The following is a 25,172-nucleotide window of genomic DNA, read 5'->3' as shown; positions in this document are numbered from 1 at the left end:
TCAGGTTGGATGAGATGCATTGATGCACAGCCATTTTTAGGATGTTCAATCAGGTTCAAGTCTGGTCTCTGGCTGGGCCACTCAAGGAGATTCACAGAGTTGTCCCGCAGCTACTCCTTTGTTATCTTGGCTGTGCGCTTAGGGTCGTTGCCCTGTTGGGTCAGTTGATGAACTGTGCCTGGTTTCCTCTATACATGACGCTTGCCATTCAGGCCAAAAAGTTCAATCTTTGTTTCATCAGACCAGAGAATTTTTGTGTCTCATGGTCTGAGAGTCCTTCAGATGCCTTTTGGCAAACTCCAGATGGGCTGTCATGTGCCTTTCACTGAGGAGTGGCTTTTGTCTGGCCACTCTACCATACAATTCTGATTGATGGAGTGCTGCAGAGATGGTTGTTCTTCTGGAAGGTTCTCCTCTCTCCACAGAGAAATGCTGGAGCTCTGTCCGAGTGATCATCAGGTCCTTCGTCACCTCCCTGACTAAGGCCGTTCACCCCCGATCGCTCAGTTTGGCCAGACGGCCCGCTCTAGGAGGAGTCCTGGTGTTTCCAAGCTTCTTCCATTTACGGATGATGGAGGCCACTATGCTCATTGGGACCTTCAATGCTGAAGACCTTTTTCTATACCCTTCCCCAGATCTGTACCTCAATACAATCCTGTCTCAGAGGTCTACAGACAATTCCTTAGATGTCATGGCTTGGTTTGTGCTCTGACATGCACTGTTAACTGTGGGACCTTATAGAGACAGGTGTGTGCCTTTCCAAATCATGTCCAATCAACTGAATTTACCACAGGTGGACTCCAATCAAGTTGTAGAAATATCTCAAGGAAGATCAGTGGAAACAGAATGCACCTGAGCTACATTTTGAGTGTCATGGCAAAGGTTGTGAATACTTGCAAATATTTCAAACAAATTTCTTTCACATTGTCATTATGGGGTATTGTTTGTAGAATTTTGAGGAAAATAATGCATTTAATCCACTTTAGAATAAGACTGTAACATAACAAAATGTGAAAAAAGTCAAGCGCTGTAAATACTTTCCGGAGGCACTGTACATACACTAGGGTCAATTTAGACAGGAGTCAATAAACCAAAATGTAATAGCTGTTGGTCATTTGCTTGTCCAATGTTTATCAGGTTAATAATCTTTTCTTTTTTTTTTTTTCTTCATTTTGTTAGCATTTTTGGTTAACCAATTTTGAAATAAATATTTACTGTGTGTGCATAGCATTCTGGGGTTTCTAATAGGAAAGCCCAGCACTAGCTCTAAAGCTGTTGACTGCCCCTGCAGAATGTAAAATACAGGCAGGTTCTGTCTCTGCTATCAATGAGGGAGGGAGCAGTGTTTCCTTCGATTGACTCCTTTAGTTGTATGTAATATGTGATATCCAGCTATCCAGATCATAATCTAGTCTGTTCACCTGTACTTAAAGCGGAGTTCCACCCACAAGTGTAACTTCCGCTTATATGCTTCCTTCTCCCCCTCTGGTGCCACATTTGGCACCTTTCAGGGGGGGGGGGGGAAACGGGTACCTGTTTTTGACATGTACCCTTCCCCACTTCCGGGAGGCGCTGTCCCTTGGAAGTTCGGCCCCCCTCCTTCTTCCTGCACCGCAGCAGGAGGAAAGTGCAGCATGCTTGGCGCATGCGCAGTAGGGAGCCAGCTGTGAAGCTCAAAGGCTTCACTGCCGGGTTCCCTTACCCTGAATGGCGGCGGCAGCACCCGAGAGCCAGTATAAAAATCGGCTCCGGGTGCCGACATCGCAAGAACCCTGGACAGGTAAGTTCTAATCTTTAAAAGTCAGCAGCTACAGTATTGTAGCTGCTGACTTTTAATTTTTTCCCTGGGGGGGCGGAACTTCTCTTTAAGCCAGCAACAGACAGTTTAAATCTTGGCTGGTTCAGCAGGGACCAGCCAAGATTCAAATCATGTATGGACAAGCTGAATGTACCCAAGTTGATCAATTGATCAACTTGGGTACAACCAGTCTGTCGGATTTTACATGCAACTTTTGCTAGGGGCAATTATAGACTCTAGCAGTAAGCACTGCTTACCCCCCCCCTCCCTTCTCCCCAGGGCCATCTTACCGAATGGGCACGCTGGGAAGTCGCCCGGGGGCCCCACTTGCCCAGGGGGCCCCACCTACCCAGTGACCCAGCCCCAGCCAAGCATTAGTCCCGATTCCCGTGTGCATCCCACCGACGAACTTAGCAGGTGGCAAGCGCCTGTCCGCCCTGCGCTGCTGTCAGGACACTTGGGTCGTAGAGGGGGAGCCCACAACTGCAGGAATGCCTGACCACCTCCACGGGAACAGGCACACACAGGACAGTAGAGTCTGACACCTGTCCGTGTGTGTGTTCACCGCACACAGCCGCCCAACTTGGAAACTGTCATTAGCTTGGCACTGCTGTACCAATAAATATCGCCTTATCGATAATTTGCATTTTTATTCTCATGGGTGATTGTGTAGGCAGGGCCCCCAGTGCACTGCATTGCCTGGGGCCCTTTAATGCTCTTAAGATGGCACTGCTCCTCCCCTCCAGGAGAACACCATTGCTCTACGAAAAGGGATTCCCCGATCAACACTGACCATCAATGGCTGGTTGTAGGTGGCACTGTTGCCTTGCATTCCCCAGCTGCAGAATGCAAGTGGTGTTTATGAAATATATGTATATACAGTATATGTCTGGCTTGGTGTGTGGCAGGGGTGGAGGGTAAAGCAGTGTTAAACCCAAAAGAGAACATTTATTATTTTACAGCTCACCATTTCCTAGATGTGATGACTGCATTCGTTTTCTTTTTAGGCTTTCTTTCTTCTATTTACATCTGGTGTTTCAGTCAATAAGTCTGTTGTTTTTCAACAGAACAAGCTCTCTTGCAGTTACAGGGATGAGACAAACCATTTAACACTGGCTAGGGTGCTTACAATGATCAGCTTCTATGTATTTATGTAAAACCTTTTTTCCAAAATGAAACAAAATGTTTTCATTAACTTCTTATAAACTGCGTGATGACAGGTGTTCACATGGAACCACTGTCAATATGTGGACTTTCAGGGCACACCATGAAACAAAGATCTACTACATGAAATAAATGTAAAATGGCATTTATTAAGTATTAAAACCATATATCATAAAATGACGAGGCTGGCCCAGCTCGTATACAGGATATTAATGTTCCCTACTCGTTTGAGTCATGTGTATCATATGAATAACGAAAGATAATACCTATCCAAAAAGTTTGAGCAGATGTTAAAATCTGTCTGTATGCTGGTCAACGCGTTTCACACACGGCTTCTTCAGGACCATACAGATGTACAGACAGTTTTTTAGCAAATGGCCTTCCTCCAAGGGCCCAAGGGAGACCCAGTCTGAGGTGGACAAAGATGAGATATAGAATCAGGATGTATTATGTATATGGGTCTCTATCTTGTTGGATGTGTGGATGTAATTATCTCTTAGATATAATACCAGATTTATCTCTTATTGGATCGCCAATCAAGGGAAGGATCAACGATATTGTGTTTTTATCCCTATCATGGAACGGCAGAAAGGGGGAGAAAATATATCCCCAAGCATCCCAATCCAGGAGGCAGGATACCAGTAACACTATATCCTTCTAGATCAATCCCTGTTGTAGTGAGCCACCTCACTACAATGGGGAATGATCTAAGTTACCCCTGTGCTCCTTCATCCAGAGTGGATGCCCTCTTATACAGATGTGTTCCAGGCTAGATCACCAGGTGAAAACCAAGGTAAAAAGTCTAAAAAAAAAAAAATCAAATGCAGCCACCACATTTAGTGATTGGTAAAGTACAATATATTACATTTTTAAAAAACTCTCAGGAAAGTGTATATATTGTTGCTGTCATGTATGTGTGTGTATGAAGGTGTTAACGAAAACTGCATAAATCATATTCCATCAGTATTGTTCCATGCTCCTACATTTTTCAAGCTGGTTCACTCCTAAATTTTGGGAGGATTTTTCCAAGTCTGACATAAGATACAGTATATGTATACATGGCAACTGATCATTTTACACCCGAGGCTGGCTGTTTCATCTCACCAAGGTTTTTTACTACACTTTTTCTTTTCTTGTCTTACAGAAAGCCAGCAGATCTACACAACCTCGCACCGGGCACTCACCCTCCTTTTCTCACCTTTAACGGAGAGGTGAAGACAGATGTGAACAAGATAGAAGAGTTCCTGGAGGAGACATTAGCACCACCAAGGTATGACGCTCACCCACCACAACTACATATGTAATTCACCAAAACCTTCACCAGAAACTCCAGACAACAATTATATCTGACATGGCTATTCAGCATAAAGAACGCTAAAATCATGCTGGGGTCAGCAAACCTATATTCACTTTGCCTTTAATCTGAATTTTAGATCTTCCATTGTGAATTTAGGAAGAACTGAAGCTTCTTGTCACATGATTTTCTGCTTTAGAACTTTCCCTCTAAAGCCTAGTACACACTGAGTTTTTTCTTTGTTCAACCCAACGGGCTCAATAAAAAAAAAAAAAAAAAAATGGAAGAGCACAGGAGGAGATCCTGTACTAACAATCTGATGTTAGTACAGCGATCTCCCCTGCTGAGCTATTGTGTTCTGACAGGAGGAAGACTTCCCCCCACCAGAATATACCAGTCAGCTATTGGCTGAGATCGCTGATGGGGCTCTGATCGGCAGACCTTTTTTTTGGCCGTGCCCCTTCGACAGAAGCTGGTCGTTCAGCTGGCTTTTGTCAGACCGGCTGCTGTACACACGAGCTGAGGGTCAGCCCATGTGTGCAGGGCTTAAAGTGGTAGTAGTTACATAGTTACATAGTAGGTGAGGTTGAATAAAGACAATAGTCCATCTAGTTCAATCTGTGTAGGTGTGTGTGGCCGTAATCATCTTGCATACCCCCTTGAGATGTAAGTCTAAGAGTCTTTTGAAAGCCACCATATTACCTGCAGAAACCACCTCTTGTGGTAGAGAATCTTGAGGTAGTATACTCCACTTTTTAACTTTTACCTACAGGTAAGCCTATAATAAGGCTTTCCTGTAGGTAAAATTATTATCTCCTAAACCTGCACGGTTTAGGAGATATTCACCCTGCATGCAGCCGCTGACACCAGCGGGTCATGTGCTCTGAAGGTCCGGTGGACCTTCAGAGCTCCTTGCCAGAAAGTGAACTCTGTGTGCATGCACGGGAGTGACGTCATCGCGGCTCCGGCCACTCACAGCGTGGAAGAACCCGGAAGAAATGCAGAAGGAACATGACGGCTCCCTTAGCAGTGTCCAGAGGACCGTGTCTGGGTTTCGTTCTAAGGTAAGTATTTCATAATGAGCTATTATGTGATTACTAGCACATTATGCCATTGTCTTGCAGGGTTTTTTTTTTCTGTACAGGGATACTACCGCTTTAAGTAGGGTGGTGACCAGAATAAAGTCACCAGCCTGCATTTTTTCGAATGCTGAGACTCAAGGCTAACTTGAAATAGAAGATTCTAGGGATGGACCGATTATCGGCAAAGCCGATATATCGAGGGCCGATATGCACTTTCCCCGATATATTGGAATTGGCCACCAAGGTGACCGATATTGCTGATATTTCGGGAAAGTGCTGTACCGGAGTGATGCCTGCAGCTAGAGGCATCACCCCGGGAACCGGGGTCCATAGCCGACCCTCGGGTTTCTTGTAATGACAACCGATTAGGCTGAGTAGGCGCTCAGCTGTCATTACAAGGAGTGGGGGGGGGACGTCCCCCCCCTCCCACCGCATTCCGTGGCTCGTCCGGGTCTCCCGTCCCACCGGGAGAGCCGGGCAACCAGCCTGCACGGCCGCTGAAGAGAGGACCCAATCAAAGCCGCATTCGGCTCTGATCAGGTCTCCATGTAAAAACCCGGAAGTGACAACACTTTAGGGTACTCGGCGCAAAATAAAAAAAAATGACAACATTCAAAACAGCCAAACTTTGGGTTTGGGGTCTTTTAGGCCCCCAGATCCCTCTACAAGAGTACCTGTCAAACATTTTTTTTTTAATGTACGAAAATATCGTCCGATACCGACATGCATTGGCCAAAATATCGGTATCGTTATCGGCAATAAAAAAACAATATTGGTCGATCACTAGAAGATACTACAACGTTTTTGCTAGACAAGCAACAATTGCCTAACAAGACACAGTAAGGGTGTCAATAAGAGCTTAAAATCTAGAGGAGGAGAATTAGAGATACTTTTTTAATTTAAGGTGGACCTATTTTCAAATTTAAACCTACGATAACAGTCTTGTTGGGATAGACAGAAGAAATTAAAGGGCTCTCATATTTAGTTTTCCTGATTAAAACATTGCCGCAAATCTCTTCAAGTGCGTGTCTAATGTTCAAAAGCTTAGGCATTTGGTCACATGACATCTACTGAAGGAAAGGGCTGGCATTAATATTGGCTGATCGAACATTTAAGCATTTTATTATATGGGAAAGTTACATAGTTACATAGTTAGTCAGGTTGAAAAAAGACACAAGTCCATCTGGCTCAACCAATAAAGTAAGTATCTGTTACTGGCTAGATCACCAGGTGAAAACAGAGGGGAAAAAACCCTAGGAAAAAGTAAATGTATGCAGCCACCACATCCAATGGTTGGTAAGCTGAAATAAATAAAATTTTTGGTTTTGGGCTTAATACACTTGCCGACTGCCTAATTGGGAATATACGGCATGATTTTGATGTTAAATACCAGGGTTATGGCTGCCATTACCCCAGTATCGTTTTATTCCTTAGGCGGTTGGCTTTCAGATAAAAGTGATCCCAGTGGCAGATTTGCCACGGGATCACTTTTATAGGTGGCAGGAGAGGTGCTGCTTCCCGGTCGTTTCCGAGCCAATAGGAGCTGACAGTAATCCTGGAACCGAGCCAATGGCTAGGTAGGAAGCTGAGTGAGGGCAAGATAGCCCCAACTTGGCTCTATGCCCTTAGAGGACCAGTGACCTCTGACATCAGTTCCAGTTTACGAGCAGATAGACAGGATATTTTTTCTTTTTTTTCCTTTTAAGTCAAAGTGTGTGTTTTTTTTTTGGCTTTTAAAGGTAAATGAGAAATCTGGGGTCTTTTTGACCCCCATATCTCTCAGTAAAGACCTGTCATGCTTTTTTCTATTACAAGGGATGTTTACATTCCTTGTAGTAGGAATAAAAGTGATCAAAAAAATAAAGGGACAATGTAAAAATAAAAGGTAAAATAAATAAGAGGGAAAAAATAAAAAAATAAAGCGCCCTATCCCTTGGTGTTCTTGCCTGTATATGTAGACAGTGTTTAAACCACATGTGAGGTGTCCCTGCGATCGTTAGAGTGAAAACAAAATAATTCTAGCACTAGACCTCCTTTGTAACTTTAAATAGGTAACCTGTAAAAATAGTTTGTCGCCATTCCACAAGCATGCGCAATTTTAAAGCATGACATGTTAGGTATCTATTTACTCAGCGTAAAATCAGCTTTCATATTATACAAAAGAAAAAAGAATTGGGCTACCTTTACTGTTTTACTTTTTTTTTTCAATTCATTAGGTCAAATTGCACTTAAGAGGCCACTGCGAAAGTAGTGTGACATAAAATAGTGCAATGACCACCATTTTATTCTCTAGGGTCTCTGCTAATAAATATATATATATATATATATATATATATATATATATATATATATATATATAATGTGTGGGGGTTCTAAGTGATTTTTTTGCAAAAAATACTGATTTTTACTTGTAAACAAAAAACGCCAGAAAAAGGCTCGTTCTTAAAGTGGTTAAAGGGGAGCTCCACCCAAAAGGGGAAGTTCCGCTTTAAGGCCTTCCCCCTCTCCTATTTTCCAAAAGGGCACTTTTCTCTTTTATGAGAGGGGGTTGGTGTAGGGACAGGTAATTTCCCCCCTCTCTTTTGCATTCATCTGGGACACATCACAGGTCCCAGAAGACTGCGGGACCATTCACAATGCGCAGCACGGCTCGCACATGTGCAGTGGCCACCTGGCTGTGAAGCCACAAGCTGTTACAGCCAGGTAGCTACAGTTGAGATGCGGGCGCCAGTGGGAGAAGACTAAGAGAAGGGATGGCTCGGGTGAGCACATCGCTGGATCCTTGAACAGGTGAGTATATGTTTATTAAAAAAGAATAGCGCGCAAATGCAAAAGAAATTACTACCAAATCTGAAGATAATCCATAAATAAAAATGGGGGTTTGGTCCCACCATATGGCCATATCGTGCTCAAGCCCACTACTGCGTCAAAGTACCCCATTATCAGTGGGTCCTACACTATCCATAAAAAAGGGGTGAATCCAGCCTTTCTAACCCTTGGAGATAATACTCCTTGCTGGGAAAGCTGTGCAAATGCACTACAGGGGACTCCTCCTATATCCACTTGATGGTGGACACTGATTGAGTACAGGTGTATGTGGGGGGGTGGGGAGGGTTGCTCAACCTCGATAGTCTGGTCAGACCGAATACATAATAAACAGGCAAAAAATTTTTGGGGGAGCATACCCATGTATTTCTAAAGCTGCTGCAGCTATGAACCAAAAGACATGTATATTAAGAAAGAAGTATATGTTTATTAAAAGTCAACAGCTACACTTTTTGTAGTTGCTGACTTTTAATAAACGCAAAAATGACTGGAGCTCCTCTTTAAGGCTGGGTTCAAACTTGTGTGCTGAGAGACATGTGCAGATCACATGCGATGTCTGTGCGATGCAAATTCAGCCATAAACTGTATGGATAAAATCCCATCGTATTCGCGCCAAAATGGTGCAGGACCCTTTTTTTTCGGTCCGCACTGGAACACCCATGCAATCCGATTCCTGTACCATTTCAGAGTTTGCACTGTGAACTGCGAACCGATTTGGGGGTGTCATTACCTTTACAATGACACCCCCAGTTGTTTGCAGATATCAGTGTAAACCAGTGTGTGATTCAGGTACGATGTGGGAACCAGCACTGGAATCGCAGGTTTTCCTGCATCGCACATGTGTGAACTGGGACTAAGTCTGCAAAAAGCTTGCACTACATACAGCATATCTTTGGATCTACAGATAATTGTTGCATGCATATTTTTACTGATGATAATTTAATTTTTTATTTTTTCCATTTTCTCTGTTTAAATTGGCCAGGTCCATGACAGATAATCTGTGTGTAAAATGCAGCCTCTGGAATGACAAGCCAAGGGACTATCATGCTGTATATCATGCACTTGGCTTCAAGCAGTACATGTTTGCTTTAATTTTCACAGTTCTATACATGTGATGTTAGTGACAGAAGGGGGAGGAGCCTGTATAAAAAGACGCACTATTCTCACCGCCTAGGACAGTATGAATACTGAACACAGCCCTGACTACAATGATCTCTCCTCTCCCTCTTTGTTTGCTTCTGTCTGCAGTATTATTATAGCGGGACAATAGCTGCTTCGCCTTCCCATGACAAAACGCCACTTTTTTTGTCTGTAATATTTTTGCTTCATGTCCGCCTTTCATGTCTTGCAGTAGTGTGTGCAGCTCTTTGTAGTCACACCTGCGGCTGAGACACACTGACACAATCCGTCATCGTCCTGTCCCCAAATACACCTCTCCACTATCTGTGAAAGAGTTCTAATAACCTACGTAGACAGACGTGTACCAAGAGCTTATCAAAAGTGTTTAAAATGAAGGTAATACTCAGCTGCCTTACTGTCTATTGATCTCATCTTTTGAAGTGCCAATTAGTTTGCACAATATTTTTCACAATCTATAGAGATTTTCAAAATCCATGTAATATTAGGGTAAACATTAATGCAGAACTAAACCCATCAATTTACTAGGTTTTAAAAAACAGTTACATTCCCGGCATGCCGGGATTGCTAACTGTCACATTAGTTGTGCTCTCAACCAAACTGTCAAACCATCAAACAGCTGGTGTCAAAACTGACCACATATGCAGCATCATGGCAGTTGCAGATCTAACAGAGGCTAAGATGACAGCTTCCTTGGCTGAAAATGATAGGAGGGTTTAGTTCCACTTGCCGACCGCCTAATGTATATATCCTGCGTCAGGTCGGCTCTATTGCGCCAAATCACATACTTGTATGTAATTTTGTGCAATAGCTCTAGGGGGCGCACGCGCACCCCCGTCATCCATTTTCTGCTGTGATTGGACAGAGCAGGAGCCAAGCAGCTGGTCCGGAGGACACGATGTCCCGGTAACCCAGCGATCATTCCAAGAGAGGCAGAACAGCCTATGTAAACAAAGCAGATCATCGTTCTGTCAGTGGGGAAGAAAGAGATCTTGTGTTTCTGCTAAGCAGGAACACGGATCTGTCTTTCCCCAGTCAAAGCACCCCCCACAGTTAGTAAGCACTATCAGGGAACACATTTAACCCTTCAATCACCCCTGATGTTAAACCAGGGCCGGCCTTAGGTGTTCAGGCGCCCTGTGCAAGCTAATTTTGTGGCCCCCCCATCCTCACTTCTCGCCCTCTGGTCACCTAAACATACACAAAGAGGAAGAAATATTTGTAACAAATAAGAGAGCGATGCAGGGGCATGGTACAGGAGATGCAGGGGATGCGGGCATGGTGCAGGAGATGCAGAGGCTACGGCATGAGGCAGGGGGCTGCGGGCATGGTGCAGGAGATGCAGGGGGCATGGTGCAGGAGATGCAGCGGCTGCGGGCATGATGCAGGGGCCGCGGGCATGGTGCAGGAAATGCAGGGGCTGTAGGCATGGTGTAGGAGATGCAGGGCTGCGGCATGATACATGGCTGTAGGCATGGTACATGCAGGGCTGTTGACATGGTACAGGAGAGGCAGTGCTGCGGGCATGGTGCAGGAGATGCAGAGGCTGTGGGCATGGTGCAGGAGATGCAGGGGCTGCGAGCATGGTGCAGGAGATGCAGGGGCTGCGGGCATGGTGCAGAAGATGCAGGGGCTGCGGGCATGGTGCAGGAGATGCAGGGGCTGCAGGCATGGTGTAGAAGATGCAGGGCTGTGGGCATGGTACATGCAGAGCTGTGGGCATGGTATAGGAGAGACAGTGCTGTAGGCATGGTACAGGAGAGACAGTGCTGTAGGCATAGTACAGGAGATGCAGTGCTGCGGGCATGGTACAGAAGATTCTCCTGAGGAGATGCAGGGGCAGCGGAGGGGCCTCACCTACCGTGTGGTGTGACGCCTTGCATTTAAAAATGGCACTACCCCGCACCAACACGTCACCGGGCATGCGCCATCTGCCCGAGAATAACCGAGCGTGTATGAGCTTTCCCGAGCAGCAGCGGCGCATGCGCAGTGTACCTGTCGGGCCGGTGCCGCTGTGATCTTCAGACAGCCCCAGACAAGCCAATTGAAAAAGGAGCAGTTAGCTCCGAAACATGTAGCTAAACTCCCCATGTTGCAGCCCTCCCATGTGTAACATTACTTCTGGTCTTGTGCAGCCCATGTGCTCCAGGGTGGCTCTGGGATTTCTGTTTTTTTTTTATTTTTGGTGTCCTTCACAGCTCCTTACATCTGGCTCCTGGCTCCTAAAGACACAATGAGGCTCAACAACAAACCGCACTGGGTGGATTATATACTCTTATCCTTCTGTGTCTCCTGAGTTGCCACTTGTGATTTTTAATAAAGTCTTTTTCTATATGCTGCACCTAAATGGCGCCTTCTGTTTCCTTTATATCATCCAATGGGGGACATTTGTTCTGGTGGAAGCTGTGAGGGCATTTCCATAATTTACCACCCTCACAAGTTATGAGTCTGTGGCCACCTACATAGCTGCATCCAACTGTCTGACAGCACTGTTCAAAATATTTGAGTCCTCAGTTCATACCCATGCTATCTACACAGGTTTTTACCTTTTGGGTCTGACTTCCTTAGGGTCACCATAGTAGGTTCCAAGTACACTTACCAGCTAGCCTGCAAAAAAAAAAAAAAACTGACCCTATCGAAAAATTTATGTTAAAAACAGAGGTATAGTAGTTGCACACATTTACAAATATACTGTATGTGGAAGCCGCACTGTCTCTCCAAGGCTCCTCTGCAAAGTGCGGCCCTGACTGTAGGTTCTCCAAGTTGGAGCACATATAGCAGTGGATAAATTAAGGGCAGGTATGTCGGGGGGGGGGGGGGGGAGCCCATTCCTCCTTAAAGGCACAGGGACACATTAGAAGCCAAGCAATAGCACAATGGCAGCTGAAGGCATATAAAATGTGTTCCTATGCCAAATCCAGCAAACAAGCTATACAAAAAGATGGCAACCGCCCCAATTTATAACTAGCCTTTGTGGTAAGGTGCACATGAAAAAGGCTTTGCACATCACAAACAAACAAAAAATTCCTAGTAAACCTACCAGCTAGCCTGCAAATAAAAAAGCAAGAAAAACAAAAAAACAATTGCCCCTTTCCGAACCACTTCAGCCCCGGAAGGTTTTACCCCCTTAATGACCAGGCCCCAGGCCATTTTTTGTGATTCGGCACTGCGTTATTTTAACGGAAAACTGCGCGGTCGTGTGACAGTGTACCCAAATACAATTGATGTCCTTTTTTCCCACAAATAGAGCTTTCTTTTGGTGGTATTTGATCACCTCTGCGGTTTTTTGATTTTGCACTATAAACAAAAAAATGCGACAATTATGAAAAAAATGCCATATTTTTTACTTTCTGCTATAAAACATTCCCAATAAAAAAATTTAAAAAATTTAAATTTAACATTCCCAATAAAAAAAATTAAAATTTTTTATCAGTTTAGGCCAGTTTGTATTCTGCTACATAATTTTGGTAAAAAAAAATCCCCAAAAAACGTATTTTTAAATGGTTTGCGCAAAAGTTATAGTGTTTACAAACTATGGGATAGATTTTTGGACTTTTTATTTATTTATTTTTTATGAGTAATGGCAGTGATCAGCGATTCTGCGACATTGCAGCAGACAGATTTGACCCTTAACTGACATTTTTGACACTTTTTGGGGACCAGTGACACTAATACAGTAATCAGTGCTAAATAATATGCACTGTTACTGTATAATTGACACTGGCAGGGAAGGGGTTAATAATGGGGGTGATCAAAGGGGTTAAATGTATGTATGTATGTATGTCTAAAGTGCTTACTCACTGTGGGGGGGGCTCTGTGACAGGGACAGAGAGATCGGGGTTTCAGCTTAGCTGAAACTGCTGATCTCTCCCTGCCTGTCTGACAGAAGATCCGCCTGACAAAAACCACATGCTACTACGTGACTGGACGCAGCCGAGCCGCTCTGCCGCAGTAATATTACGGCGGGCGGTCGGCAATTAGTTACAATTTATGTTCATTTTTATTTTTTTTGTGATTTGCAAAGCCCTTCTATGTGCACCTTACTGCAAAGATTAGTTATACATTGGGGTGGTTGCCATGTTTTTATTCTGACCATGCAATCTCTGTGCAATCAAGTTTAGATTTACTAAAAGTATGTAATATGATAAATGATATAATCCAATCAGATGGGCTCTTGGACTGATAGATAGAAGGCTGCATTCACAGAGAGGGCTTTTTGCAATTACCTGCAGGAGGGAAAGTTTTGGAGCTATGAGCTTCGAACTACAAAATCGTTCAGGTATAAATGGAGAGTTGCACAACCTGAAAACACACTGCATCTGTATTAGCCCTATAATATGTATGTACACAGTGCAGAGGGGGCGTTAGATAGTAAGCGCTTTGCATGGCAATGGCGGATGTGAATAGTTCCATTTATGCTCTAAAGTGATCTGTAATATAAAATCTCATCATATGTAAATGAAAGAAATAGTAAGCATACAGCATAAAAGTAAGCCCGGCCCCAGAGACAGATTAGTGCAGCATAGGGCCCTAATTTAAGTAGAATCTTTGATTCCCCATCCATATAGACATTAATAAGGAGTTCGGTGTGCTCAGAGAATCCACACCATTTGTAGGGTCTTTCCTGTCATCCTCCCTTGTGATAAATGTTATATGTAGAGCTTTGACAAATTGCGCTAAACCCCTGGTTCAGTGCAGGAGCATAAAAGTTGTAGCTGGGCTCCCTGGACATCCACTGGGCCCTAGGTTCCTGCATAGGATGCCTAGTTGCTGATCCAGCTCGGAGTAAGTCTTTATTTGTTGTTTTTATGTGGACATTTCTCATTATAGGGACATTTCCCATTTTCTGCAGGATGTGACAAATTGTATTCTTCATCTATAAATCCAGTTGTGGACACTGGGCGTGCTACATATGCCCAAAATAACTGCATCCAAATAGACAGGGTGTGAGTGGTACACCCTGGCCTTTTTCTTCCCCTCACATTTATGGGCAATTTTCAGCTGTCAAAATGACATTTAGCAACAGAGTTTATAAACATGTGAGACAGAGACACAATGTAATTGTTACTTTTGTATCTTCTTTGTTTCATTCATCTGTAGATCACAAGGGGTTGGCTTCCATGTACATTAAGCCCCCGTTCACACTGGGGCGACGCTACTTCGGACCGCGACCTCCGAGGTCGCGGTGCGAGCAGCGCGCCGCGACCTCGGAGCGGCCGCCACGGACTTCATAACATTGAAGTCTATGGCGGTCGCCTCCTGGTCGCCCCAAAGAAGCTCCGGACCCTTTTTCTGAGTTGGAGCGACTTGTGTCGCTCCTATCAGAACGGGTCCGCAGCTTCCCTATGGGAGGCGACCTGCGGCGACCTGTGAGGCGACCAGGTCGCCTCACAGGTCGCCCCAGTGTGAACGGGGGCATAATGTGAGTTATAGTTGTAAAGGCTAAAATATTTTGCCTAAATGCATTTTATGCATTAAGGTAAAAAACCTTTTATGTGCAGCCCCTCCCTTTCTATCCCCCTCTCTCTCCCTCCCTCTCCCTCTCTCTCCCTCCCTCTCCCTCTCTCTCCCCCTCTCTCTCCCCCTCTCTCTCTCACCCCCCCTCCTCTCTCTCCCCCTCTCTCTCTCGCCCCCCCTCCTCTCTCTCCCCCTCTCTCTCTCGCCCCCCCTCCTCTCTCTCTCCCTCTCTTTCTCGCCCCCCTCCTCTCTCTCCCCCTCTCTCTCTCGCCCCCCCTCCTCTCTCTCCCCCTCTCTCTCTCGCCCCCCCTCCTCTCTCTCTCTCCCCCTCTCTCTCTCGCCCCCCCTCCTCTCTCTCTCTCTCGCTTAGACACAGCAGAGGGAGCCACTGGCTCCTGCTGATGTCGGTCAAAGCCGGAGAGCAGGGGTGGGGCCGAGCTGCACTGTGTGTGTCTATGGACACACAGAGCCAGCCAGTCCAGCAGCAAGCCTGCATGCCTGCCCCTATAGCAAGCAGCAAAACCATTGCACAGAGCTGGTAAGTATAAAATATTTGCTATTTAAAAAAAAAAAAAAAACCTTTACAATCACTTTAAAACAATGTGACAAATAAAATATATATATATATGTATCTCCATAGCAATCATTAGTTTACTCTTATCAGCCCTTAGTAACCTATTCTTCCCTTTTTCTCCTTAGCTATTATTTTGTATTTCTATGTTTCTAGAATTTAATGTTTACACAATTTTTTTATTTGGTATGTTTTTTTAATTTTTTTTTTTTAAAGTTCACAACTGGGAAAAGTTTTAGTGGTAATTTTAAACAGGACAAATTATTAATTTAATGTATACAATTTATCTTCAGTAACATTGTTTTAACTACCACTGATTAAAGTTGAAAAAAATATTATTTTTTTAAATTCTGTTTTGATTTTTGTCTATGGATTGCATAAAAAATAAAAGACAATATCTAACACTATTTTTGTATTACTGTGTTATGTTACAGTATAACTAAAGGCAAAAACTTTTAGTTTAGGATAGAGCGCAGATGGATTAGAACATCTGGCAGGTTGTTATTGCTGTCTCTACTCTCATTAGGGAGATTTACCCTCTGTATTTGTCATGTTTACCATTATCATCGAAAGTTAAAGAAAAAGAAAAAAAAAACAAATTTTAAGTTGTCACCAAAACAGGAATAGAAGGGAAATCTTCCAATGTAGACACTAGTTCTGGTGACCCTGGTAACAAACAACAAAGGGGTTTCCTCACCTTCCTGTTTTGGTTATGGGACAGGAAGTAAAGAGAAATCTTCCCAATAGGGCAAAAATGGCAAAAAAGCTGACAGGGGTTATAACCCTCCTCTACTTTACCCAAAAAATGAAAATTAATTCATTAATGTAATGAAATTGGATTGTCAAATAAACAGGCCCATAGCAGAAATGTAAAACACGCTGAGGTCCATGGGTGATGTAAGAAAGGGGTTAATGGCCATTATTCACTAGCTTGGGATGAGTGGAGTGAACATGGCCATCGTTTAGATGCATTAAGCCCCCGTCCACACTGGGGCGACCTGTCATAGAGAAGCTGTGGACCCATTCTAATAGGAGCGACACAAGTCGCTCCGACTTAGAAAAAGGGTCCGGAGCTTCTTTGGGGCGACCTGGAGTGACCTGCATTGACTTCAATGTTATGAAGTCCGTGCCGGCCGCTCCGAGGTCGCGGTGTGAGGTCGCCCCGGGAAGTAGCGTCGCCCCAGTGTGAACGGGGCCTTAGTGTGTAGCCTATGTTGTCCTGTCTTGAATGTTGCCATATTTGTTTTGCAACAACGTATTTATTATTGTGTATTTATCACCTCCTACAGATACCCCAAGCTGGCAGCAAAGCATCGTGAGGCAAACGCAGCCGGAATTGACATTTTTTCAAGATTTTCAGCGTATATCAAAAACACCAAACAGCAAGACAATGCTGGTAGGTAAAGAGAATGGAAGGGATTCTGAGTAAGTATTCCTATTAAAGTGACTGAAAACCTGTAAAGATCCTACAGGCTTTTGCTGTACTTTCAGATACCTTGCAAAGGCCATTTGGGAGCTGGGAAGCCATACTGCACTCCTAAACAAGGCATGCTCCCTTCCAACTCTCATGTCTCACTATTGGTTAGTAAAGACACCCATGATAATTATGGACAAGTAGTAAGGAGTGGGAATGGGGAAGGACTGAATTTAACCTTAACAATTGTGGATCCGTTGTACTTTGTCTATTTTTCAATGCAAATGGAGATCTTGCTTCCAGCTTAGCAATCCAAGCATTCCTGCCATACGGCACATTCAGAACATTAGCCTCCCCCTTAACTCCCCCTTAACCTGTCAACTGGCTGGTAAAAGGTCAGCAGCACGGTGATGAGGTCACAATCTGTTCAGCCAAGTCTCTTATCTTATCTGCATGTTCAGTGTTAGTACATGCATGTTTCAACAGATCAGCTCCTAGTCCTGGGTTTTCCTCATCCAATCCAAGGGTTCTTATCAATACATGAGGCCTACATTACACTGGTTACATTAAATAGGTTTATAAAAAAAAAAAAAAAAAAAAACATATACTGTATATATATATATATATATATATATATATATATATTATATTACCAAAATTATTGGGACACCTACTTTACACGCACATGAACTTTTTTGTCATCCCAGTCTTAGTCCTTCTTGGTGGAGGGGGATTATGTATGGGGGATATATATATATATATATATATATATATAATGTTTTTATTTTTATTTGCCTGGAGTAGCTCTCCATACAATTTACAGATAAGACAACCACCAGTTTATCTGTAGTTGATGGAAAGGACTTACGGCTTGGATGGTACTGTGTAAAAGCTAGTTTTCAGAATGCACAGGGCAGAATATTTTCTGAGTCACACTTAATTTCTGGCTATGGGTTAAGTACATTAATGAGCAGGAAGCATACTCACATAAAACCAGATGAATCTTCAGCATTAAAACAATTAAATACATATTAACAAGATCATCCTGACAGATACTCTATAGCAGTGATGGCGAACCTTGGCACCCCAGATGTTTTGGAACTACATTTCCCATGATGCTCATGCACTCTGCAGTGTAGTTGAGCATCATGGAAAATGTAGTTCCAAAACATATGGGGTGCCAAGGTTCGCCATCACTACTCTATAGAATGTTATTCTGGCTAATAGCAGTTAGCACAGAGCATCTCTGATGAAGTCTTACCTGGGGACGTAACATGTAACGTGGGCTTTCCCTCGTGACATCATCACGTCTTGCAGTGCCGCTCATACTGCTACATGCTGATGTATATTTATTTGTTTTAATGCTGAAGTTTCATCTGCTTTTATGTGAGTATGTGTGACGGAGAGCACTAGATTTTTTTGGTGATTCTTTTACTGAGGGGCTCTTGTAAATGAGATATTATGGATTATTTGGACGTTTGCTGAGACCACAATTATCCAACATGTCTTTGTATGCAGTACCTGCGCTCTTCACTAGCAACACCTAAATTTAAGCATTTGGCAATCCAGTGTAGGCGTGTTTGTCAGGTGTCCTCAAACATCTAATCATAGAGTGTATTACAGCTTGTATAAATCGCAGGGAAGATGATGAGAAAGGATAGCTCTGGCATGTTCGAATCCTAATACAAACCCACCTGAGCTACCCCACCAGGAAGCTGTCACTGTGCAATACCAATTACAAGCAACCAAGACATTCCCTGCCCTGCAGTCACACATATACTGACCCTATGCATATTTGCAGCTGCTGGGCAGCAGTGTTCATTTTGGCCTCAAATTTTGATTTAGTTATAGTTATAGTCTTTTGACTAAAATACCATTTTAGTTTTATTCCCATTTTAGTCATCTGCAATTGATTTAGTTTCAGTCATAGTCTTTGACTAAAATGCCATTTTAGTTTTAGTCCCATTTTAGTCAACTAAAATCTCCAGTCCATTTTAGTCTAATAGAAATCACTCTAGTCAACTAAAATCTAATGTGTTTAGATAAATTGTAATACATTATTTAAGCATTTATATAGAATTTACAAACTCATTATATACTCCTGGAGTAAAAAAAATCAAATATGTTTTTATGGTCTTAAGGTTTGAAAAAACTCAGATACAGATTTAGCCACTCTGGATGGTTTGAGGAGGCCTGTAATGCTGCACAGTGCTCTGGACTGTGGTCTGAGGAGGCCTGTAATGCTGCAGAGTGCTCTGGACGGTGGTCTGAGGAGGCCTGTAATGCTGCACAGTGCTCTGGACGGTGGTCTGAGGAGGCCTGTAATGCTGCACAGTGCTCTGGACGGTGGTCTGAGGAGGCCTGTAATGCTGCACAGTGCTCTGGACGGTGGTCTGAAGAGGCCTGTAATGCTGCACAGTGCTCTGGACGGTGGTCTGAGGAGGGCTGTAATGCTGCACAGTGCTCTGGACGGTGGTCTGAAGAGGCCTGTAATGCTGCACAATGCTCTGGACGGTGGTCTGAGGAGGCCTGTAATGCTGCACAGTGCTCTGGACAGTGGTCTGAGGAGGGCTGTAATGCTGCACAGTGCTCTGGACAGTGGTCTGAGGAGGCCTGTAATGCTGCACAGTGCTCTGGACGGTGGTCTGAAGAAGCCTGTAATGCTGCACAGTGCTCTGGACGGTGGTCTGAGGAGGGTTGTAATGCTGCACAGTGCTCTGGACGGTGGTCTGAAGAGGCCTGTAATGCTGCACAATGCTCTGGACGGTGGTCTGAGGAGGCCTGTAATGCTGCACAGTGCTCTGGATGGTGGTCTGAGGAGGCCTGTAATGCTGCACAGTACTCTGGAAGGTGGTCCGAGGAGGCCTGTAATTCTGGACAGTACTCTGGACGGTGATCTGAGGAGGACTGTAATGCTTCAGAGTGCTCTGGACAGTGGTCTGAGGGATGGCCTGTAATGCACAATGCTCTGGATGCTGCCATACCAGTGGTCACTGGTCAGAGGAGGCCTGTAATGCTGCATAGTGCTGGATGGTGGTCTGGGGGATGGCCTGTACTAGTGATCGACTGATATCGGATTTTCGTTGCCAATACCGATACCGATATTTTGGCCATTGAATATCGATATTGGCCGATATATTTTTACATTTAAAACATTTTTATTTTTTTATTTTTACACTTGACAGGTACTCTTGTGGAGGGATCTGGGGGTCTAAAAGACCCCAAACCCTCCTCTGCACTTGAAAGCATTCAAAACAGCCAAGTTTGGCTGTTTTGAATGCTGTCATTTTTTTGAAACTGGCGCTGAGTACCCGGAAATGATGTCATGACATCACTTCCTGGTTTTTACATGGAGACCCGATCCGAGCCGAATGCGGCTTTGATGGGGTCTTTGGCGGTGTCCTGGGACTCGGCTCTGATCGCCTCAGTCTCTAGCCATCTGCCATCTAGCTCAACCCAGCTCCGCTTCACCAGCTGAACTGAATTCCACCCCTCCAGCCTTCTGCACTCCAGCTCCTCCCATGCTCCCTCCGCTCCGTGTAATCTATGGTAAGACTACAGTACTTTATTTGAGTGCCTGGGGAAACTGGTCCAGGACTCCCAGTGGGAAGGCGGAAGGCGGCGGGAGCGGGGGACGTCCCCTCCCGCTCCTTGTAATGACAGCCAAGCTGCTTCTCAGCTGCATCGGTTGTCATTACAAGACAGCCGCCAGGCTATGGACGCCGGTACCGGGGTGATACCGGGGTGATGCCTCTAGCTGCAGGCATCACTCCGGTACAGCACTTTCCGAAATATTGGCAATATCGGTAACCTCAGGGGCCGATTCCGATATAACGGGGAAAGTGCATATCGGCCCCTTTTGCCGATAATCGGTCGATCCCTAGCCTGTACTGCACAGTGCTCTGGATGCTGCCATGCTGGTGGTCACTGGTCAGAGGAGGCCTGTAATGCTGCACAGTGCTGGATGGTGGTTTCAGGTCTGAGGGATGGCCTGTATTGCACAGTGCTGCTCTGGTCAGCTGTCATGGACAGTGCACACAGTCGCTTCAATTCGCTTGCTTGCTGGGAGAAGAAGCAGGTGGAGCTCCGTGAAAACTGGAAGTTAGTAAACATCCCGGCCTCCCATTTTAGTCCCGTTTTTGTTCGTTAACGAAAACGGATTCGATTTTTGTCATAGTTTTTGTCAATGGACAAAAATGTGCTGTACTTTTTGTTTAATTTTCGTCACTGTAAAAATGCCACTGACAAAAACTTTTACGAAAACAAAATTGACAAAATTACCACTGCTGGGCAGGGAATGTCTCAGCCGCCTATAATCGGCACTGTGCAGTGACATCTTCCAGGTGGGATCTCAGGTGGGTTTGGATTAGGATCTGAACAGGCCTGAGCTCATCCCTAATGATTATCCCCTTTTATCTAGCCTGGTTCTATGTACAGTATATGATGATGCAGTATGTATTCAGTAAACTGTTTATACACAGTGCAGTATTGAATATGACCACTAGAGGACAGTCATGCTCTATCAGTCAATCACTCTGTACACTACAATCCAATGCACAGTACATTCTCTTGGGGATTTTCTTATGAACTACCCTGCCAGACTGGAGCCAGGTTCAGGGTGACAACTGTCTGCGCTATGTTTTGTTTTTATTTTCTAAGAAGTAATAGCATTTTACCTATAAATGCCTCTGTGTACACAGTGGGTAGTAAATACCCAGGACTCTGGATTACTGCATCATGAATGTAACACAGTTATAATTGTATTTTAATTACTGGCTTTTATGGACTAGCCGGGAAAAGGGAAATCTGGTAGCTTAAAGGGTCGCCAAACATAAATTATAACTTTTGTGGAATGCTGGCTATACACACATCAATTATATTCGGTATTATTTGGGTCCAGTCAGGTCTGGAAATCTATTGTTGGATTTGACCATATTCACGCTAGTATCTTTTAGGGACAATCCTTTTCAGATCAAGAAAATAAAAAAGAACATTTTCATTTAAATACCATCAATCTGACTTTAGGATTACTCCTGTGTTATATTCTTCTGTTTTTTTTTTTTTTATAAAGCTGATCTCGAGGCAAACAGCTAAATACATTGATGAATTACATATATAGGAACAGTTTTACAAGCCAATGGATTTGTATTTCTGTCCATCCAGTCCTGAGATATACAAAGCTCTGCCACACAGCACAGTCCTGCCTGGCAGAGGAGAGGACCTGCTCTTTCTCTGTTGCATTTTCACTTTAGCTCCTCCCCATCCCCAGTCTGTGACTGGGCAGTGAAAGGAGAAGCAGCAGAGTGATGAGCTCTTCTTTCTGTTGGTCTTCTCTGTTCTCCCATCAGCATGTTCTCTGCAGTGAAGCACAACTGATTGGCTCCCTGTATGGCCTCTCCCTCTCCCAGTCTGAACTCTGCTGTACAGAGGCAGCAAGAAGCTGATACCAAGTCAAATACAGATACTGATTTTGTTTAAAAAAATAAATAAATGTAAAGGTTTGATTCACCTTTTTCTTAAAAAAAAAAAAAAAACTGACTATGCAGTCACTTTACACCATAGCAGCATCCTATGCTGATCAGATCTTACAACCCTGCCTCTCTTCCGGTAACATATTGGCTCGGATGAGCTCATTGGCTGCGATAGGTGAGAGAGAGCACACTGAGCATGTGTGGCCCTCAGGAAAACAAAAGCCCTCCTCCCTATAGCACTAGGGGGTGCTAGTCCTAACAACTGTTATTTAGTAGTAAAGTGGGATGGAACCATGTAAGGCACTGGCAATTTTTCTAGCAGGCTACTGGTATCCTGAATATGGCCCACAGGTATGGTACCAAAGGATAGGCATGGTTACATAGTAGTTAAGGTTGAAGACAAGTCCATCCAGTTCAACCTGCGTAGGTGTACATGTATCGGTGACAATATTCATTTCCCATATTCCTATATGTTGTGTTCTTTGAAATGCACTTCCAAGAGTCTTTTAAAAGTATCGATACTTCCTGCTGACACCACCAATTGTGGAAGAGAGTTCCACATTCTTACCGCCCTGACAGTGAAAAACCCCCTACGCAGCTGAAGGTTAAACTTCTTCTCCTCCAATCTCATTGTGTGGCCACGTGTCCTCTTACATTCCCTGAGACTGAATAGTTCATTTCCTATGCTGAGATCACCATCAGGAGCACCTGATGAGATCATCCGTGTGAAATAGGCCCTAATGAATACAGAGTTGCAACTCTTGTGTCTTTTTTAATCTGTCTGCAATTCAGCTGTAAATCAGCCACCCACATTACAAATGTATTCTTTAATCCAATTATCAGCAATTATGTAGTGCAAGGATCTCATATATTCTCTTCAATGTATAACCTGTCAGGCAGGCCCACCAAAAAAATGATATGTGGTGATTTTGCTGATAGATAAACATAGACGCAAAATCTGTCTATAGGTGGTCATGAAGAAATCTTTACATTACAATTGTAACATATTTTTTGTGCCATAAAACTAAAGCTGGAATATTGCAAAAGTGTAAAAAATTCAGCAGAGAATGGCATGCAGAATTTTATCATTAACAACATAAAAATTACCAAAAAGTGTTCAAACGGGCATGCTTTAAATCAGTGACAGTCAAAGTAGTGAATACAGGGGGCCTCAAGTGAGGCCAAGAACCTGTCCATAGTAGGGATCGACCGATGTATTGGGGGCTGATATGCACTTTCCCCGATATATCAGAGTCGGCCCCTGAGGTTACCAATATTGCCGATATTTTGGGAAAGTGCTTGTACTGGAGTGATGCCTGCAGCTAGAGGCATCACCCCAGTACCGGCGTCCATAGCCGATGGTCGGCTGTGTTGTGATGACAACTTATGCGGCTGAGAAGCCGCTCGGCTGTCATTACAAGGAGCAGGAGTGGACGCCCCCCCCCTCCTGCCGCCTTCCGCGGCTTGCCCGGGTCTCCTGTCCCACCGGAAGACCTGGGCATCCTACCTGCACGGCGGCCGAAGACCCAATCAAAGCCGCATTCAGCTCTGAACTGGTCTCCATGTAAAAACCCGGAAGTGATGACATGACATCACTTCCGGGTACTCGGCACCAAATCCAAAAAAATGACAGCATTCAAAAACAGCCAAACTTGGCGTTTTGAATGCTTTTAAGTGCAGAGGAGGGGTTTGGGGTCTTTCAGACCCCCAGATCCCTCCACAAGAGTACCTGTCAAAAATAATAAAAGAAAAAAAAAATTTTAAATTTTCGAAAATATCGTCAGATATCGATATGCGATGACCAAAATATCGGTATCGGCAATAAAAAAACAATATCAGTCAATCGCTAGTCCATAGGACCACACAATTTTTTAATTTTCTTAAATCTGTGTTTCATTTTCATGTGGGACAACGTATGTCTTATTGTGTGTTACTGCAATGCATGGTATCCTCTGCATGCATAGTGGTGTAAGCTAAATTAGTCCTAGACTGGAATTCCACTTTAAAGTAATTCTAAAGGCATTAGACTTTTTTTTTACCTTAATACATCCTTTGCATGAAGGTAAAAAATCTTCTTACCTGAGCCCGGCAATGTGCAAGAGAGCAGAGGCTCTCTCCCTCCTCAATGTCTCAATCACAGCCAGTAAGGAGGAAGCAGGGGATGGGGCCGAGCCACACTCTGTGTGTCAATAAACACAGAGAATGGCTCGGGAGCGAGCACGCATGAGTGCCCCCCCCCCCCCCATAGCAAGCGGCTTGCTATGGGGCCACTAGGCAGGGGGGAGGAGCCAGGAGAGCCATCGAGAGGATCTGGGCTGCTCTGTGCAAAATCCTCGCACAGAGCAGGTAAATATGACATGTTTGTTATTTTAATACAAAAAAAATCAAGCATTTACAATCACTTTAAGTTGTGCTAAATTTTCTTATAATTCTGAAGTGATTGCTTGCACAGTAAACACAGATGTCACCCAGAGTATTTGGCGTGATCCTAGAATAAATGGGAGAGGGTTTCTTCTAATTAATTTATCAACAATTTAAAATCTTTTTACATTTATTTTTCTTCATGGGGGTGCTGGATTTAGTCAGTAAACCATACCCCCCCCCCCATGCAGCTTTGAAGTATCTATCTATTTTATATTATGTAGAATGCAACTGAAGTAACTGGAACACCCAAATGTGGGTGGGAACGCTAAAAACTCCCAGATGGATAGAAGAAAAATCTTGAATTGCGGTATAGCTCACTGGTGGAGTATCAAAGATATTTAAAAGCTTGGCTCAGCCCAACAAGCTCTACTCCTAGCTAAAGTATCACTTTTGGGTGGAATGGTCCTGTAGCACCCTCTAGTGTGCTACTAGAATAGTGCAGGCAAATTTAAGTTTGGCTCACAGTTAGTTTATGAGTCAGGAATTGGGTCAGGGATACTGCAGATCTGGCTGGATGATTCACAGATGCAGGGC

At 44.1% G+C, this 25,172-nt stretch overlaps 1 protein-coding gene across 2 annotated transcripts in view; it reads left to right on the top strand.

Annotated features, from left to right (window-relative positions):
* The window catches only part of CLIC5 (chloride intracellular channel 5), a 200,310-nt gene that overhangs the window by 155,047 nt on the left and 20,091 nt on the right, over positions 1-25,172 (top strand). For both annotated transcript variants that reach the window (XM_082251894.1, XM_082251895.1), the window contains exons 3-4: positions 4,107-4,232; positions 16,619-16,725. In XM_082251894.1, coding sequence (XP_082108020.1) covers positions 4,107-4,232; positions 16,619-16,725 — 233 coding nt within the window. The remainder of the gene's footprint in view (positions 1-4,106; positions 4,233-16,618; positions 16,726-25,172) is intronic.

Source organism: Pelophylax lessonae (genome assembly GCF_965119305.1).
Source record: "Pelophylax lessonae genome assembly, chromosome: 3".
NCBI lineage: Eukaryota > Metazoa > Chordata > Amphibia > Anura > Ranidae > Pelophylax > Pelophylax lessonae.
The sequence above is the reverse complement of the archived record's forward strand: the minus strand, read 5'-3'. Positions and strand labels throughout refer to the sequence as shown.